General features: G+C 42.2%; 1 protein-coding gene across 9 annotated transcripts in view; it reads left to right on the forward strand.

The window, feature by feature from the left end:
• Window positions 1–6,343, forward strand: part of FIG4 (FIG4 phosphoinositide 5-phosphatase) — a 158,545-nt gene extending 152,202 nt beyond the window's left edge. For all 9 annotated transcript variants that reach the window (XM_073336996.2, XM_073336993.2, XM_073336999.2 and 6 more), the window contains one exon: window positions 3,479–6,343. In XM_073336996.2, the coding sequence (XP_073193097.1) occupies window positions 3,479–3,656 (178 nt within the window). In that variant the 3' untranslated portion in view covers window positions 3,657–6,343. The remainder of the gene's footprint in view (window positions 1–3,478) is intronic.
• Window positions 6,344–20,885: the final 14,542 nt, after the last annotated feature.

A 20,885-nucleotide genomic window follows, 5' to 3' on the forward strand; every position in this document is an offset into this window, starting at 1 on the left:
TTTGAGCTTGAATGAGACCTCTTGTTACCTTAACTCTAAGTCTGTTGTTTTAAATCAAAGGCTTAATTTTTACTAAACAGTCCCACTGAATTATATTTGTAGTCAGTAGGACTACTCGTGCTTAAATTTGTGCACGTGCAAAAATGTTTGTAGCATCAGGGCCTTAATGTAATAACTCCTTAACTTTGACACACTCACAAAATACCACAAGCAAAATCTTTTTTGTTAGTATTTCCAACACCTGGTTTGTTGCATTCTGTTGGAACAGGGAAGAAATATTGTGGTGTCTTTTGACTTTTTGTCTGAATCGTTGCCAAAAATGAATTTTAATTCCTGTGACACAATCTTGAAGACCAACCTTATGGAAGTTGAGAGAGAAAGTGAAATTTGAATTTTAATAGGCTTTCAGCAGGGACATCAGCTGAGAGGTAGTTTTGTCTGCTCTTCATCCTTTCAGAAACAAATGATTGTTATTACAGAGGAGAGACTAAGTAGTTTTGAACAAGTCTCTGGTATTTGGTGGCTTTTGTCATGGGATTTGTTCCCAAAATTTGCCTCTTCCAGTCTGGGATCAAATGACTTTGCACACTAATCATTTGAAATCAAGCTATAATAAAAAAAAAAATTGATCCTTATGTTTCCATGGCTTTTGAACTATAGATTAGTCTAAATCTCCTTATGTTGACTGTCATACGAACATTAATTGGTTCAGTATTTTGCTCATGTATTAATATAGTATTCAAAATATTAAATTAACTGGATTCAGTTATGTAAAAATCACACTATTTCAAAATGTGAAAATACATAAATTCAAAGGTAAAATACAAAATGTTACTTTTCATATTGAAAACCAAAACATTTTCATTTATATTTTTTGTTGCATTTGAAGGATTTGAATTGGTTTATGCAAACACACTGCACCATCTTCATAGCCCCTTTGAGAAATTTCGCACCACTATGGAGTGTTCAGAATTTGTCATCCTCCAACAATAAAATAAAGGTTCTAAAATAAGAGAGAAAGTGTCAGATAGTTTTAATAGATATCATGTTTTGGGAACTGTCTCAAAAATTAGGCCATGCTTATACTGACAATAGAACTATGATTACACTTAAGATCACCCATAGAAGGGTGCAGAAAAGCTTTGTGCTTAAATAACTGGCACATTCAATATAGAGTATTAATTGCACTGAATTTTTTAATAGTTGTGGGTTTTGTCTTCTGCATTGTATGTCTGCAACAAGGGTTGAAAAAACAGAATTTGTTAATGCTATTAAGAGCTATCATATCATTAGACTGTATTTGAATAGTAAATAAGTGCTTTTGAAAATGAGCTAGTTCTGTAAAACCTTGAAGCTAAATCAGAAAAAATTATTTTGGAGATAAGTGAATCTGTCTGAAATTAGAGCTGATTTTTTTTCAAGAAAATAAAATCAGGTCCCCAAAATACCTATCTTTGTTTAAGGACTTGTAAAAGGTTAACAGTTCCCTTAATGTTTTAAGGTAACTGAACAAAATAGGTTTTCAGATTAATTTAAGAAGTCTGAGAACTCTGGTCTGAATAGAATTATTTTTAATGCAACATATTCTTTCATGAGCAGCCGAATGTAGAATTATACATTTTTGAGCCATGTGTATTGTATTGATTCACTGACTAGACAGTGGTTGGATCCCTGCACTCATGGAGGCACAGGCAACCACAGTGGCAGCAAGGCCAAGGGTCTGACCCTATTACTGGCTCACAGATTGAGACCAGCTGCCCTGCTGTGCACAGCAGTGTCACAATCCATTGGGGGCTACTGCCAACTGCCATAATTTAAAGCAGTTTATGTGCTACTCTAAACAATGTAGAGAAAGTATAGAGCTGATCTGTGAATCAGAGAACCACAGCTTGGTCCTTTTCAAGCTCATGCTTCACTACTGCGTCTGTATAAGATTCCAGGATTGTCACTCTGTTTGTGTGTCACTCTGAAACCTAGAATTTCTGCTGAATCAGTGTGAAGCAATGGAAAAACAGTACTGGCATGGTTGAGAACTCTTTGTTTAGAATATAACTAGGTTCAGTAATCACTGGGACTTGTGATCTGTTACCGTCCAGTTTTTTAGTTGTCAGAATTTTTGGCTTTTTTACACTTCTTATGAATTACACCCATATGACAGCACAGGCTTTCACCTAGTAATAAAATTGAAATTTTGTTGCTCTGTTAAACTGGTACCAGATTTGCTACCTGCTAAAAGAAAACGCATACTGAACAATTAACTTTGACAGCAAGATGTTGCTATGCTTTAATAAACTATAAGCCTCTATTTTTCAGCCTCTCGGTGCTACCACAATATAAACAATAAATATATTAATAATAATATAAACTTATCTGCAGCCGCTAAACTGACAGAAGCCTATTTAGAATGTGTTCCAATGAATAATGGTCCTGAGTTTATTTTTAAAGTTCTTTATAAAGATGATATTTCAGCCATCAGTTTTTAACAGGCATCCAGAAGGCGTGAGCCAGAACATATGAAGCTGATGATTTAGAGAATTGGCACAATCCCCTTGAAACTTGTGTGCCAGATTTCTGATCACTGGGAAATATTTTCTTATTCCTGATTAGCAGTTACAGGAGGATTTTTTCAAATGTTCTAGACAACTCATAAGGTATGTATACACTTCAGGGGTGTGATTCCCAGCTTGAGGGGAGACATACCTGCACTAGCTCTAAACGCACTAGTGAGCTAAAAATAGAGTTTACCCATGGCAATGAGAGCTGCAGGAGAGGCTAGCTGTCCTGAATACATGCTTATCAGAGACCACAGCCACATACTCAGGGTGGCAAGCCTGTCCTGCCACTTGCACCGCTGTGCAAGTGCTACATTCTATTTTCAGCACGCCTCCTAGCTTGATTACAGCTAGCCTGGGTATGTCTCTTTGAGCTAGGAATTCAGCTTGAAGTGTCGACATGCCCTATAGTTCCATCAGACAGTTTTTCCTTAAAGTTGATCTTAAATTGTGGCTTCTAGTAAATCAAGTTCTGTTCACACAAAACAGTTAATGCGTAGGTTGTGCTTGTACTGTACCTTTTGATGGCAACATATTAACCACTGTTTAATCCGTTACTTCATCCAAACCCAAAATCTCACCTTTTGACAGCATACAGTTTAACTTGCTTCTCTTTACTGATCAACAGTAGGATTTTGTTTTAATATTACAGTATTAATATTTAAATGTTGCTGCTGAAAATGAGCATACACTATATTATCTGTGAGTAATAGTTCTTCTCATAATTACTAAGGTTGGTTGTTTTAGTTACTGGAGTTTTAGATACAGTATGAAAATGATTTACAGTGCATTCTCTTTCAGAGTTTGTTCACTTAATATGTATTGTAAACAAAATTAATTGAGGTGCTAAACTGCAATTGATGGATGTGTAATGTTGCTGATTTTAGACCTAATGCTAAAGGACTCTTCGGTTTTGACTTTTACAGAATACACATCTCCTCTTTTTCCCAAGACAACATTTATGAAGTCCAGCCTCCTAAAGTAGATAAGAAATCAATTGATATCTTCCATGCTCACATCCAAGCTGGCAGAGGCATCATGCAGCCACTGGTAAAAGAAGACATCCTCATGTACAGAGAATACATTAGAAACCGATATATGTGAAAACAGACTGGATTCAACTGTTTAGCATTGCTGGAACGATGGTACAAATCAGTTGAGAACAGAAGTTGAAATTCGGCTATTCTGTGGTGGTAAAACAATGGCAATTATTTATCAACCTGTATCTTTCTGAATGATTTCATTTTTGAGATATTGTGTGCTTTGCAAAAATAAAAATGTGACTGAAGATGTATTCTCTTTGGTAAAATATCAGTATGTCTAAAATCAGAAAAACTAAATGCAGCTGCAATTAAATATATAGTAATTTGAGATAAGAAAGTAAACATCAAGTATTTAAACTTAGCATTAATTGTTACATACAGTAGTACAGTAGTTTCAAGAAAAGAACTTAACTACCACATTTAGCTTTTGACAGAGAAAAGCTGTTTTCAGTCAAAAGTTCTGTCATTTGTTGAAATTGTTTGTTTAGCAAAATGTTTATATGTGTTTGTAGCAAAGATGGAAAAGGTGTCAGTTTGGCCCATGTATGAAACTCAAAAGTTAAATCTAAACTAACAAACTTCGTAGCCATAATCCACCTCCAATGTAGTTCTATTGCAGATAGCAATAGTGGAAGCTGTAGAGACCAGACAAAGGTGTTGTAATGACCTAATCAGTGTGGATTTCTGTCAGATTTCTTTGAAGGATAGTGACATTATAATTATTGTGACTTAGTAAACAACGTTGAGAAATGAATGTGCACTCTACTTAGAGAGACCAGTTTCAGACCATAAAATAGCAGCTTCAGTCAAGATGGGCTCTGTCTGATGTACTGAGAGATCTCTTGGTCAACTGGATATACCAATAATTTTTCCATCTCTGGACTGGTAAAAGGTCAGCAAATTAATAACTTTGAGAAACTGAATACTGACACTTCTTCTCATCCCAGGCAAGCGTGGCCACAACCACAATAACTAGCTGCTGCCAGCAGACTGGAGCTCCAGATATGTGGCTGCATACTGCAAAGCATATTCTAATGTTTACAGAGTAAGGAACTGCTCTTGTAAGTCAGTAAAATTGATTTATTAAAGTAATTGTGTATGTCTATGCTAGCTAACCATAAATGGGATGTACACTGTTGCACACTACCTCCTGCCTCTTGAGCCTATGCAACCAATGGGTTATGGGAGGGGATAGGACTGGGGTACAACAGTGTTCTCTCATTGTCTACATCATGCAAATTATATGAAATTGAGGTCCCATTAGCTCAGGGAATAGCAGGTGTCAGGAATATATGTAGGCAAAACCATTGTATCTGGTGCTTTAGCAAAGGAGTTTATAAGGGTGGGAGTGATTAGGATTTCCCATAACTCACTATTGCTACCAGATACAATTTGTTTTGATTGTCTACTGTTAACTGGCTCCCACCTTGACACTCAGTAGATGTGTGCCATAGTCAACACAAGTAGCCCCATACAGAGCCCCCAAACAGCCGTTTACAAACTCTTGAAAATTCCAACAACAATTATTTTACCAGTTGGGCCCTTCATGTATTCTTGAGAGCATGAGTTTGTGTTTAGCAGAGACAAGAATGAAATTTCAACTCTGATAAGATAACACTTAGACTGCAACTGTCAGTTTGAATTATCTCTAGAAAATACATCTAAGAGTGCTTTGCACTCTTTTGTCCAACATAAACAATATTTTACAAGCAATCAAATACCCACTGTGAAAACAACTAGGATGAAATCCTGGCCTCGCTGTAGACAATGCAAGCTTTGTTGTTGACTTCAGTGGTGCCAGGATTTCCATTCTCCTGTTTTGTGTTGCAAAGTGCAAGAGTAAATAGATTTCAAAGAATACATATACCATCTAAGGTTATGCCTCTCTATTCTGTACACATGTATTCAGATTTTAATTAAGATCACATTTCCATTTTTAATGAGTAATGTCTGTTCATACAGTGAAAATAGATAATTACAGCTGCAATTTACGTCTTTCTGCACAGGAAATTTGCTGTTTTGTAATGCATTAATTTTGTTAAATAGACAAATATTTTGTTTAATAAGGTATTGTAACAGAGTGGTTTGCCTCTGGGGGGGGAGGCTGGGACTAGCCAACCCTGATTATAGAATGAGGCACACCTGGATAGGATCAGGTGATTTCCTATAGAAAGCGGCAGGTGGCTCCTGTTAAGGGGGAAGCTCAGAAAATTGTGACAGAGTCTGCAGAGAATATGAAAAGGCTCCTGTAGGGAAGACCCTGAGACTAGGAGAGTTGTCCCAGGCAGGGCGGCCTGAGAGAGACCCTGACCAAGCAGGAGGGAGGCTGCGAAGGACTGGAAGGAGGAAGAGAGAACTTGGGTTGTGTGGACTTATGAGTGGACCTTGGGGTTTTTTGAGGTTTAATTTCAGTTTATTTTATATTAACAAACCTAATCCCCAAGAAGACTTATTTTTTACCTTGAAAAAGCCTGAAGTGAAGTTTTTCAACAGTCCATGAGAGAAAACTAAGATAAGCTGCCTATAGCGTGCCCATAGGCCACAAGGGGGCACTTGGAAGAAGCCAGCTGGTAACAGATACAATACATCTTTATTTAATTGCTGTTAAATTCTATTTGAATTTTCCCACATATAGTTTCTGCCATTTATCCACAAATTAGGCAGTAGAGCTAAACAAACTGTTCCACTTCCTTGTTCAGCAGCAGCAATCTTTGCAACATGTAGGTATTTTAATAATAATTTTTATAAGTTTCGGAAAAGAAAAGAGCACACTCAAACTTTAACTATCCAGTATAGAACTGTTTTGCAGGAAGAGGGTTGCAGGGTTTGTTTTTTTCCTTGGAAATCCCCTTGTTAATGTCCCATTACATGTTTTGTGGCATGGTAATTTTGTACTGCTGTTGTGTCCTCTTACATCTTTTACTGTGTTTATACTCGTTTCTCTCTTGATTTAGAATAGATATAAAAGACAAGCAAATACTAACTGTCTGTGCAAGTCTGAGTATGTAAGTCATACTCATCACCATGGTATCTCCATCTAAAGAGGTCAGTGGACCTCTATTGTCAAATAATAATCTATCTGCATACAACCTATCTACTGCGGACTATTGGGATAAGTTCAGATTGCTACTTGCACGCTAGCTACAGCGTATGTTAAAAGAAACTTCCAGCTGAGTAGTGGCTAAGACAAGAACAAACTTCCCTCTAACTCTGTCAAGAATGCTGCTGCCTGACCAGCATAAGGAGTCTGTTCAGCTGAACAAGGAGGTATACTTGATGTACACATAGTAAGTGTAGCTGGGTGGAGGATGCTGCTAAGCAGCTAAATCTGTAAGCATTTCTAAAACACCTGTTACTTTAGTACCTTAGATTAGGTCCAAATCCTCAGATGTGCCAGAACTTTGCCATGTAAGAAATCATTATTATATACATATAATCATATTTTTGCAGGAGAAATAGGTGGAGTGTGGAGAGGAGTGGGAGTGTGTTTTACTAGCTGTCCCTCTCTGTAGATTAAGGTGGTGTTTTTTTCACTTAACTATTAACCATCTTGTAGTATTTATCTTTATGGACAGATAAAGTTGTAAAGTCATTTCACCTGAGAAAAGTGTCATCCTTCTTCCAAAAGACATTAAATCACTCCGCATGTGTTTGGAGAATGCATTGAGGTAACATACCAAATTGTGCAACCTGGATAGATGGGTTCAGATTCTTTCCTGTATCAAGAGCTGTTCTCAATCTGAGGATGAGGGGGCATAGCCATCAGAGACATGGTTATGATTCCATTCTTGGACCAATCTACATTGGCCCCAGCTCCAGTGTTTTTAAGGGCTTCTCTGGCCCCCTCCCACTATGATTTGCCCCATACTCCAGGTGGTATAGAGAGGCTGGCATTGGACCTGGCTGTACTGGCTCTATACCTCCTGGACACTGCTTATCTGAGGACATGTTGGGTCTTTCCCATTCCCTTTGTGCTATAGTAGTTGACTTGGACCAAAGAGTCTGGCTGCTCATATTTACTGTATTCTTTTCTTTTAATTGGGTTTCTCTCCATAGAAACATAAAAGTATCCATATTTTTTTCAGAGAAAGGAACTCCCAAACTGAACCTGTTCTTTCAAAGGATTTAGTACGTTGTGGAGTGTGACCTTTCATATGTTGGTGTCAAGTCAATTCACTTTGTATAACAATTGATTTTATCCAAAAGCTTGCAATACCATTACTGGAGGAAATTAATATTTTAAAATTTCATTCTAAACTATAGTCTGTAAAGAGCTTTGGGCTCTGTCTGCATGAAAGGCACTAGGAAAATGTAAAGGTGTTATAGTTATATCACTTTATTACAGTATTCAAACCTCACAGCACATACCACCACTAATTTATTGATTTATTAGAACCTGACATTTCAACTTAAGCTAATGCCAAGTTCAGTAAAAGCTGTGTTATCCGGCACTTTACCAACTGGAACTAGCATTTCTGATCTTCAGTAGGGTTGCCAGATGTCTGTTTTTTGACCGGAATGCCTGGTCAAAAAGGGACCCTGGTATCACCAGGCAGCATCACTGACGGGGCCATTAAAAGTCTGGTTGGTGCGGGGCTGGCAGGCTCCCTTACCTGGCTTCGTGTGACTCCCTAGAAGTGGTGACATGTCCCTGCTGCTCCTAGGTGGAGGAACAGCCACGGGGGGCCCCAGCCCTGGTTCTGCAGCTCCCATTGGCCAGAACTGCGGCCAATGGGAGTTACAGGGGCAGTGCTTGCGGGCAAAGGCAGCATGCAGTACCTCTGCTTAGGAGCAGCGACGAGATGTCACTGCTTGTGGGGAGCTGCACGAGGTGAGCGCTGCCTGGATCCTGCACCATGAAAACCCTCCCATGCCCCATCCTGGTGTCCTGAGCCCCCTCCTGCACCCAAACTCCCTCCGAGAGCCCACACCCAACTCCCTCCCTCTTCGTTAACCAGAATTTTTGACTTACTGGCACCCCCTACCCCCATTCCCGCAACATGCTGGATAACAGCTTTTACTGTATATTAATCCAAATAAAAATCATTTTTCCCCTTTTACTTCAATTCAGTTAATATATGTTATTTCCCTGGATAGAATGGAAAAGTATACCTGCTAAATATGTCTCAAATTATTTTCTTGCTTTAAAGTTCATGCTAATGATGTTCATGCAAAGAATGAGAATACAGCCTGGATTAACTATTCACAGAGATATTAGTTATTTTGCCTCCTCTTTGACAGTCTCAGGGACATTACAAAAACACAGTTTGCAGGGATGACTATTAATACTAAAAATATTTGTCAATTTCAAACTTTCATTCTCTAGAGAATGAAGATGAGCTTAACATAGTGGAAAAAACATCTGTTAAACAAATATGAAAGATATTCTAAACACTACTTCTGACAGAGAAAAAGATAGTATTTGATATTTGTATTGCATTTTAAAAATATTAAACAGGAAGCTATCGTTGTAACAGTCTGACTCAATAATACAGTTTGGTATTTAGATGAGAGGCAGATTTTTTTAATGATAAATTCTGTTTTTAATTGAACACAATTTAAACTTGATCTAAAGCTTATGTCATTGTTAAAGTAACCATACATAATTTTAACTACTAAGCTTGCTTTATGACAACTTTAAAAGACTGCTTTTTTCATGCATTCAGATACTGAGCTGTATGTCCCGAACTACATGAATAAGCCAGACTTCCTGCTTGAATTTCTTTACTGATGCCTGTGCTCTGAGCATATTTTAAAACTAATTCATATTTCTAGTCTGCCTTAATGTGACAGGGTGGACTAGGCCCTGAGGCCCCCTGCTGGAGGCCTCATGGCCCTGCCACACCATGCCCCAGAAAAGGGCAGTGGAGAGGGTCCTCCAGGCTGCCTAGAGATGCATTCTATCAAGCATTCTTACAGGTGTTTGTCTCTGTCTGAGGGGTTGGAGCAAATGCGGTTGTATCGCAGAGCTTGACTGTAGACGATGGATCATGTGGTGTGGTCAGGGTGAAAGCTGGACAACCACAGGGCCTAATAACATCAGCCACACTATCAGAGGCTCGTTCACCTGCACATCCACCAATGTGATATATGCCATCATGTGCCAGCAATGCCCCTCTGCCATGTACATTGGTCAAACTGGACAGTCTCTACATAAAAGAATAAATGGACACAAATCAGATGTCAAGAATTATAACATTTATAAACCAGTCGGAGAACACTTCAATCTCTCGCATCACGCGATTACAGACATGAAAGTTGTGATATTACAACAAAAAAAGTCAAATCCAGACTCCAGCGAGAAACTGTTGAATTGGAATTCATTTGCAAATTTGATACAATTAACTTAGGCTTGAATAGAGATTGGGAGTGGCTAAGTCATTATGCAAGGTAACCTATTTCCCCTTGTTTTTTCCTACCCCCCCCCCAAGACGTTCTTGTTAAACCCTGGATTTGTGCTGGAAATGGCCCACCTTGATTATCATACACATTGTAAGGAGAGTGGTCACTTTAGTTAAGCTATTACCAGCAGGAGAGTGGGGTGGGAGGAGGTACTTTTTCATGCTTTGTGTGTATATAAAAAGATCTTCTACACTTTCCACAGTATGCGTCCGATGAAGTGAGCTGTAGCTCACGAAAGCTTATGCTCAAATAAATTGGTTAGTCTCTAAGGTGCCACAAGTACTCCTTTTCTTTTTATGTATATTATGATTATCTTTAGTACCACTGTGGTTGCATGTGGAAGACCATCCTCAGTTTCTGAAGGCAGAAGTATAACTAATCTTGTTTATATTATGATCAATTATTTCCGCTCTCTTAATCCCAGAATATATTCAGAAATTGCTTTTGTAGAATCTGGGAATGTTGTTACAAACTCACTTTCAAGAATAAATACTGAAATCTCAGAATGGCATGACACACCTAAAATTAAATCCAAATTCCTGCCATTTTACTGCTTTCTGATGTCATTTGTTGATCTCTGTCAAGTTTTTGAAGGACAGGTGTCCATATCACAAATGATACTACATGGCCCCCTTTTCTTTAGTCCCAGCAGAGAGGCCATGGACTGAATGTTCATGGGGATTAAGCTATTCCCTCATCCCTAAGGCTGGGTCCTCTGAGTCACTAACTTTATCAATCTCTCTTGCTCATTAATAGGATAAAATGGTTCAGGAGAACATAAACCTGTGGGTAATGAGACAAATACACTTAACACAAAAGAGGGACACATTTTAATATAACATTTGTTGACTTTGTACATTCATTAATACTGTTCACAGCCTTCACTTTCACATGTCTCTTCTAAGACGGAAAGAACAAATGTTAGAAGAATAAAAAACACAGATTCGTTCCTAGCTTTTCCCAGTTTCCAATATATGAGGAAGGCAACATATTTTACTTCATGCCGAGTCATGAAATACTTATCAGTAGGAACCTCTGGACAGCTGAAAATGTAGCAACTTCTCCCTGTTGTACAGAAACAAATTCCATTAAAATGATAGGTGATGTTGCCAAGAGCTCATGCTATGTCTAATAAGATTATTGTGCTGGTGATATCTGACACCTTACTGTAAATGTTCCCTTCAACATTCCAGTTTCCAAAGGTTGTTTGTCAATTATGAAGTAATGGCCTGATTTTCAAAAGTTCTGAGTTCCCACAAAGCCCATTGACGTCAGTTGGTCCGTCAGGCATTCAGTACTGTAAAAACTCAGATATAAGCTCCTGATAAAAGACTTTTCTGGGTTCAGGAGTAGGAAAAAGGATGGGAAGGTGCTTCAAAGGAAATAAAACTTGAAGGAAAGGCCTGGATTTCCTCTTGTGCTGCTTTTCTGAATGCTACATTTAACTATTTCAATTGGCTTAAGTTTTTCTTTTCCTTTTCTGTTTGTTGAGTACTACTAAGCACTCTTTCCCTGCCTGGCTGAAAAACCAAGCTAAAGACAACCACCGTAGTAGCGTCAATACCACAGAGAAGGTAATTAATAACTGGAACAACTTACCAATGGCCATGGTGAATATTCCATTGCTGAAAACTTTTAAATCAAAATTGGATCTTTTTCTAAAAGAGTAGGTCTAGTTCAAGCACAGCTATTGAACTTGAAACAAGAAGTAATGCAGGGAAATCCAATGGCCTGTGTTATGCTGGAGGTCAGACTAGTCTATTGCAAGGGTTCCTTCTGGCCCTAAAAATCTATGAATTTATAATGTGCTTTATAGGGTATTTAATCCTCTTCCGTACGTACTGACAGAGTATGCAGCTCTCCTACATGCAAATTACTGATAATGAAACAAGCTTAAAAAATGGTCCCTCAATAGATGTCAGCTATCACCTTAAGTGTTGCTGGTTGCTTATCTGTGCTTTGAGGTGTCTGGTTAGTTCTGAGTGACCCAGACTGTTTTACAAACTGGCCATTCAGATTCAAACTGGATTAAGTTTAGAAGTGTGTGCAACAAGAGTGATGTAGTGGTGGGAGTCTGCTATAGACCACCGGACCAGGGGGATGAGGTAGATGAGGCTTTCTTCCAGCAGCTCACGGAAGCTACTAGATCGCATGCCCTGATTCTCATGGGTGACTTTAATTTTCCTGATATCTGCTGGGAGAGCAATACAGCGGTGCATAGACAATCCAGGAAGTTTTTGGAAAGCGTAGGGGACAATTTCCTGGTGCAAGTGCTAGAGGAGCCAACTAGGGGGGGCGCTTTTCTTGACCTGCTGCTCACAAACCGGGTAGAATTAGTGGGGGAAGCAAAAGTGGATGGGAATCTGGGAGGCAGTGACCATGAGTTGGTTGAGTTCAGGATCCTGACACAGGGAAGAAAGGTAAGCAGCAGGATACGGACCCTGGACTTCAGGAAAGCAGACTTCGACTCCCTCAGGGAACGGATGGCCAGGATCCCCTGGGGGACTAACTTGAAGGGGAAAGGAGTCCAGGAGAGCTGGCTGTATTTCAAGGAATCCCTGTTGAGGTTACAGGGACAAACCATCCCAATGAGTCGAAAGAATAGTAAATATGGCAGGCGACCAGCTTGGCTTAATGGTGAAATCCTAGCGGATCTTAAACATAAAAAAGAAGCTTACAAGAAGTGGAAGGTTGGACATATGACCAGGGAAGAGTATAAAAATATTGCTCGGGCATGTAGGAATGAAATCAGGAGGGCCAAATCGCACCTGGAGCTGCAGCTAGCCAGAGATGTCAAGAGTAACAAGAAGGGTTTTTTCAGGTATGTTGGCAACAAGAAGAAAGCCAAGGAAAGTGTGGGCCCCTTACTGAATAAGGGAGGCAACCTAGTGACAGAGGATGTGGAAAAAGCTAAGGTACTCAATGCTTTTTTTGCCTCTGTTTTCACGAACAAGGTCATCTCCCAGACTGCTGCGCTGGGCATCACAAAATGGGGAAGAGATGGCCAGCCCTCTGTGGAGATAGAGGTGGTTAGGGACTATTTAGAAAAGCTGGACGTGCACAAGTCCATGGGGCCGGACGAGTTGCATCCGAGAGTGCTGAAGGAATTGGCGGCTGTGATTGCAGAGCCATTGGCCATTATCTTTGAAAACTCGTGGCGAACCGGGGAAGTCCCGGATGACTGGAAAAAGGCTAATGTAGTGCCAATCTTTAAAAAAGGGAAGAAGGAGGATCCTGGGAACTACAGGCCAGTCAGCCTCACCTCAGTCCCTGGAAAAATCATGGAGCAGGTCCTCAAAGAATCAATCCTGAAGCACTTGCATGAGAGGAAAGTGATCAGGAACAGCCAGCATGGATTCACCAAGGGAAGGTCATGCCTGACTAATCTAATCGCCTTTTATGATGAGATTACTGGTTCTGTGGATGAAGGGAAAGCAGTGGATGTATTGTTTCTTGACTTTAGCAAAGCTTTTGACACGATCTCCCACAGTATTCTTGTCAGCAAGTTAAGGAAGTATGGGCTGGATGAATGCACTATAAGGTGGGTAGAAAGCTGGCTAGATTGTCGGGCTCAAGGGGTAGTGATCAATGGCTCCATGTCTAGTTCGCAGCCGGTATCAAGTGGAGTGCCCCAAGGGTCGGTCCTGGGGCCGGTTTTGTTCAATATCTTCATAAATGATCTGGAGGATGGTGTGGATTGCACTCTCAGCAAATTTGCGGATGATACTAAACTGGGAGGAGTGGTAGATACGCTGGAGGGGAGGGATAGGATACAGAAGGACCTAGACAAATTGGAGGATTGGGCCAAAAGAAATCTGATGAGGTTCAATAAGGATAAGTGCAGGGTCCTGCACTTAGGACGGAAGAACCCAATGCACAGCTACAGACTAGGGACCGAATGGCTAGGCAGCAGTTCTGCGGAAAAGGACCTAGGGGTGACAGTGGACGAGAAGCTGGATATGAGTCAGCAGTGTGCCCTTGTTGCCAAGAAGGCCAATGGCATTTTGGGATGTATAAGTAGGGGCATAGCGAGCAGATCGAGGGACGTGATCGTTCCCCTCTATTCGACATTGGTGAGGCCTCATCTGGAGTACTGTGTCCAGTTTTGGGCCCCACACTTCAAGAAGGATGTGGATAAATTGGAGAGAGTCCAACGAAGGGCAACAAAAATGATTAGGGGTCTAGAACACATGACTTATGAGGAGAGGCTGAGGGAGCTGGGATTGTTTAGCCTGCAGAAGAGAAGAATGAGGGGGGATTTGATAGCTGCTTTCAACTACCTGAAAGGGGGTTCCAAAGAGGATGGCTCTAGACTGTTCTCAATGGTAGCAGATGACAGAACGAGGAGTAATGGTCTCAAGTTGCAGTGGGGGAGGTTTAGATTGGATATTAGGAAAAACTTTTTCACTAAGAGGGTGGTGAAACACTGGAATGCGTTACCTAGGGAGGTGGTAGAATCTCCTTCCTTAGAGGTTTTTAAGGTCAGGCTTGACAAAGCCCTGGCTGGGATGATTTAACTGGGAATTGGTCCTGCTTTGAGCAGGGGGTTGGACTAGATGACCTTCAGGGGTCCCTTCCAACCCTGATATTCTATGATTCTATGATTCGTCAAACAAAAAAAAAATCTACTTTTCATTTTCATGAAACTGAATCAGAGAGCTAAGGACAAAAGACTGACCTGACAACTGCAAAACTTAGGGTATACAGTGCAAAAAACCCCACCCATGGTAGTAATTGTCAGAGCCCAGGTCTATAGACTTGAGCTTGCAGGGCTTGTGCTACAGTGCTAAAAATAACCATGTAGCCATTCCCACTCAAGCTCTGAAGCTCCATGTCTGCAGCTTCACTAGCATTTCTGTTACAAAAATCCAGTTTTCTTTTAGGTAATTCTTTCTAGAGAGTTAAATTTTAGTTAGAGCATGTTCTAGAAAGGGGTTGGTGGGGGGGGGTTCTGCCTCCACTCGGCACCCACCCCTTTCAGGTTATTTAATATGCCTAAAATCCTTGGATTCAAGTCCTGTGTGGCCTTTTCCCAGGTCTTCCAAGTGACTCATGCCTGTATTGACTTGGAGGATCCCACATGCCCTCTAAGTGAAATATCTGCTGCTCCTTTCCCATTCAAACCCATCAAACCCAAGAGTTCAGGCTCAGAAAATTCCTGATGGAATGCTCCATGAGACTCTTGTCTGACTCTGGGTCATCAGACCTGCCCTGTACATTGGCTAGAGGCACTGAGGAGCACCCCTTTGAACACAGTATTCCTCAGCTCCAGGACCACAGAGGGCAGAGCTGAGGACCCCAGCAGACAGAAGGAGGGTAAGAGCAAGCACTCTCACAAAAAGTAAGAGAAATCCCCTCCTAAAACCTCACCTAGGAAGAAGACCTCTTTCTTTGCACCCTCCAAGTCATGTGTGACTCCACATCCTAGCATGGGTGTGGCAGGAGCTCATATGGAGCATGGGTCTGGCTCATCAGCACTGAAAGCCAAAGGTGTCCCAAAACTGCCAGTCATTGAAGGGGAGGTACTGCTGTTGGTTCTGGTGAAGCAAAGACGAAAACAGATGGCCCCCTACACTGATTGTACCAACCTGCAGCTGCAAGAGTCGTCAGTACCTATACCCACCACTCAACCCCACCCAACACTATCCGTTCCATCAAGAGACAGAAGGCCTTCCCACTCCCCAAACTGAGAGTTCATGTATACCATGCTTGACAACGTTGCTATGTATTGACCCGCCTGTTGATTCAGAGGACTCATATTCTTCTGGTGAGTTTGAGACCGGAATGACCACTACTGTGGCCATACTGAGACAAGAGGTTAATACTGATCAAGACTCCAAACGCTGTTTGGCGCCTTCCCACTCTCACAGAACACACTATTTGTCTCAGAACCAGTGTTGACCACACTCTTACTCGTATGATCCCTTGCACTGGCCCTATTGGGCCCTTGGGACCTGTATATGAGGCCTCCCAAGTACAGAGGATCAGAATGGATACAAAAACATATTTCCTCATAGAGAAGAACCCCAACCCACCTAGGAGCATTCTGAGGAAGAGGAACAGCCTGACCCACCAGATCTACTTGCTCCTGCAGAGCTATCATCTTCTTTTCCTGATGAGGTTACCGACCCTGTCTCACCATCACCACCTGAAGACTATAAACAATTCCAGGATCTCCTGAAGAGAATTGTGGATTCATTCCAACTTCCCCTAGAGGAAGTACAAGATACCACTCACAAGTTACTAGATAATCTCATTGATTATCAGTGGCACCTTACTAGGACCAGCACACAGGAGGATATCTTAGAACAAGCCAAAATGGTTTGGCGTACTCCAGCCACTTGTCTCCCCACTCTGAAAAGAACAGAGAAGAAATACTTTGTGCCATCTAAAGGAATTGAATGCTTATTTTCATATGCCACTCCAAACTCCTGAGTGGTACAGGCTGTCACCAAACAAAACAGACTGCTCCAACTAGGCCTACTCCCTCTGATACTATCTGGGTCACCCCTTTCCCCTGTGCTGATGGGGTAGCACATGGGACATGAATCTCTGAAGGGGTGAGTGCAGCAAAAAAAAGTTTGGGAATCTGTGCTCCAGCGCAGCCCTGGGCATCTACATCCTAGCACCACAAAGTAAATACTCCAAACCTCTACCAGACAGGCAACAATCTGCTCCTCAAACCTTTTTACCACCTATTAGCTTCCTAGGAAGTGCTAGAATCAAGCAGCACACCAGACAGAATGTCCCTTTCTCATTCTCTTCCCAGCCCCCACACCAAGAAATCCTGATGAGTCTCAAGACTCACAGTTCAGTCCTCCTACCACCCAGCACGCACACTCCCTTCAGTGGCCCCTAGCCAATTCTGCCGTGGCTTGGCACCATATTATATTGGACAGAAGGGTCCTGGATATCTGTACTACTGGTTACACAATAGAATTCCTGCCCATTCCTCCATCAAAGCCCTCCTCTCCATCCCCCTTCAGGGACCCCATTAACAAGGGGTGGCTCAGACAGGAGGTAGACTTAATGCTCTGTTTGGGAGCCTCAAAGCCAACCCCTCCTCAGCACAGGCGAAAGGGATTTTGCTCAGGATATTTCTTTATTCCCAAAAAGGAGAGGCTGGAGACCCATTCTGGATCTCAGACAAAAGAATATCTTCATCTGCAGATCAAAATTCAGGATGATTATAATGGCCTCTATAATCCCCTCACTAAATAAAGGCATCTGGTTTGGAGCTCTCAATTTAAGGGATACTTATTTCCATGTAGACCTCCACCCAACACACAGGAGGTTCCTGCACTTTACTAGACAATTACCAATACAGAGTGGTCTCCTTTGGTCTCTCAGCAGCCCTGAGAGTTTCCATGAAGGTACTATCGATTGTGGCTATATACCTGCCCCACCAGGGAATACTAGTATTTTCCTACCTTGGTGACTGGCAGCTCATGGAACAATTGTACTGGGAGGTACAGATGGTGACCTGACCCTGCTCAGACTTCTGCAGGCTTTAGGGCTCCACATAAATACAGAGCTCACTTGAGTTCCCACATAAATTGTAGACTTTATTGGAGCAGCTTTGGATTCCTTTGTGAAATCCTTTGCAAGGTTCCGTCTTTGGTGTCTTCAGTCGTGGTTGTGGACAGTTTACGTTCCAAGCAGAAACAGGCTGGACTAGTAAGTTTTACTCCTCCACAGAGTTCTGACATCACTCACCTAGTGCTAAAACATAGAGACTGTGTGTGTGTGGTGGGGGGTTTCCTCTATTCTCTACCCACCCACAAAGAAGTTAATGATAGATGACTCCTTACTGGGTTGGAGAGCTCACCTCAATGAACTTGTGGCTCAAAGATCTTGGATCCAGCAAGAATCCACACTACACATCAACTCCTAAAACTGTGGCAGAACACAAAGCCTGCGAAAGGTTCCTGCTATTCATTTGTACCCTATGTGTTCAGATTACATCGGACAATATGACCACAGTATACTGTATTAACAAACGGGGAGGAGTGAGGTCCACCTTCTTTTGCACAGAAGCAATCAATTTCTGGAACTGGCATATCTGACACCAGATCACCCTCTCAGCAGTGCACCTACCAGGAGTGCTGAACACCTTGAGAGAGAGCCTCAGCAGCACTTCTACAGAGATGACGAGTGGGAACTTCATGACTCAATGGTACAGAACACTTTTTGACAATGGGGAGTCGCTTTGTAGGACCTCTTTGTGTCCCAAGAGAACAAGAAATGCTTGGCCTACTGCTCTGAAGCAGCTTGGGGGCACAGTTCCAAAGGGGATCCATTCCTAGTATGGAGGTCAGAGCCACTAATGTATGCTTTTTGACAATGGGGAGTCGCTTTGTAGGACCTCTTTGTGTCCCAAGAGAACAAGAAATGCTTGGCCTACTGCTCTGAAGCAGCTTGGGGGCACAGTTCCAAAGGGGATCCATTCCTAGTATGGAGGTCAGAGCCACTAATGTATGCTTTTTGACAATGGGGAGTCGCTTTGTAGGACCTCTTTGTGTCCCAAGAGAACAAGAAATGCTTGGCCTACTGCTCTGAAGCAGCTTGGGGGCACAGTTCCAAAGGGGATCCATTCCTAGTATGGAGGTCAGAGCCACTAATGTATGCTTCCCCACCCATTCCCCTCTGATCTCACGTCCTGAGGAAAATTAAGCAGGACAAACTGTCAGTAATCCTAGTGGCATCTCGGTGGCTAAAGCAGTTTAGGTTCACCAGCACTCTGCAAGAATGTCAGGACATCTGGATATGCATCCAGCTATTTCTGAACCTATTGACTCAAGATAAGGCCAAGACGGCCCAGCCCAGCCTAGCATCCCCGACATCTTGAAGCCTGGTATTAGGATGGATGACGAACTTAGAGAGGTCATGTTCAGAGGCAGTACAATTCATCCTCAGTTATAGCAAGAAAATCTCTATGAGGAAATCTTATGCTGAAAAATGGAAGAGTTTTTCTATCTGGTGCCAGCATCTTCGGCTACCTTTAAAGGACTCAGAGATGCCTACAATTCTGGACAAACTCCTCTCACTAAAAACATTTTGAGCCTGTCTCTCAGGTTGCTATGTGTTCGTTTGGCAGAGAGTCACATCTTCCCCCTTCCAGTGAAGAACTGTTCAGTCTTCACCCACCCTAAGACCATAAGGTTTTTGAGAGGCCTTGCCGGAACCTTTCCTCTGTTACTGAAACCTACCCCAATTTCAGACTTAGTCTTGTGTTATCAGCACTGATTAATTTTTCCTTTGAGCCTTTGCCTCTTGCTCCATCACTCATCTCTCTATGAAGGTCGCTTTTCTAAGCGCAATTACCTCTTCCAGAAAAGTAGGTGAGCTTGGGGCTCCTTATGGTCTTCCATAAAAATAAGGTTTTCTTGAGGTGACACTCTAAATTCATGACAAAGCAGGAATTCTACTTATAGCAGGCCATACATCTACCTGTTTTTTACCCAAAGCCTCAAGCCTAGGATCCTATCAAATTCACCGTCCATTTTGGTCAATTTCATGGTCATAGGATTTTTAAAATAATAAATTTCATGATTTCAGCTATTTAAATCTGAAATTGCATGGTGGTGTAATTGTAGGGATCCTGACGCAAAAAGGAGTTGTGGTGGGGTCGCAAGGTTATTGTAGGGGGAGTTGCGGTACTGCTACCCTTACTTCAGTGCTGCTGCTGCTGCTGCTGGCAGCGCTGCCTTCAAAGCTGGCAGCTGGAGAGCGGTGGCTGCTGGCTGGGAGCCCAGCTCTGAAGGCAGAGCCATCGCCAGCAGCAGCACAGAAGTAAGGATGGCATGGTATGGTATTGCCTCCCTTACTTCTGCGCTGCTGCCTGCAGAACTGGGCCCTCAGTCAGCAGCCACCTGGGCCAACTGGCCACCCAGTCAGCAGCCACCACTCTTTGGCCACCCAGCTCTGAAGGCAGCAGCGCAGATGTAAGGGTGGCACGGTATGGTATTGCCACCCTTAATTCTGTGCAGCTGCTGGCAGGACGCTGGCTTCGGAGCTTGGAGCCTGGCCAACAGCTGTCACTCTGTCCGTCAGCTCTGAAGGCAGCGCAGAAGTAAGAGTGGCAATACCACGACTCTCCTAAAATAATCTTGCGACTCTCTCCCGCCACCATCACCCCGCAACTCCCTTTTGGGTCGCGACCCCCAGTTTGAGAAATGCTGGCCTCCCCTGTGAAATCTGTATAGTATAGGATAAAAGACCAAATTTCACATGGGGAGACCAGATTTCACGGTCCATGGTGTGTTTTTCATGGCTGTGATTTTGATAGGGTCCTAATCATGCCTTTAGAGAAGACAGGAAACTTTGCTCCATCAATATCCATTAGCATTCTATTTGCAGAGGACAAAGCCCTTTAGGAAATCTCCTAGACTATTAGTCTCCTTTGAACTTATGAAAGGTGAAGCCATCTCCTTGCAGAGATGTTCTAAATGGATTTCAGGTTGCATCCTGCTTTGTTATGAGCTGCTGTCTACCCCTCCACCACAGGGTGTGACAGTCCACTTGACCAGAGCCTGAGCTACATCAGTAACTTCGATTCATGGAGATCTGTAGTGGCAATATGGATTTCTGCACACTTTTACTAGGCATTACACTCTCATGCAAACTTCTTCAGCAGTCACTCCTTCGGCACAGTGGTCCTACAGTCTGAGATACAGCAGGGTTCTTCAAACCTTCCTCATTAATGAATACTGAGTTACCTCAGGTAGAATGCACATAGGGACCATCATTCAAAGAAGAAATCCTGGTTACCTACCTTACAGTAACTGGAGTTCTTGAAGGTGTATGGTCCCTATGTGTACTCCCCTACCCACCCTCCTCCTTCTCTGCTTTGGATCTTTTCCTCAGGGGTTTCATAGTTGAGAAGCAA

Source organism: Lepidochelys kempii, chromosome 3, assembly GCF_965140285.1.
Source record: "Lepidochelys kempii isolate rLepKem1 chromosome 3, rLepKem1.hap1, whole genome shotgun sequence".
Taxonomy (NCBI): Eukaryota; Metazoa; Chordata; order Testudines; family Cheloniidae; genus Lepidochelys; species Lepidochelys kempii.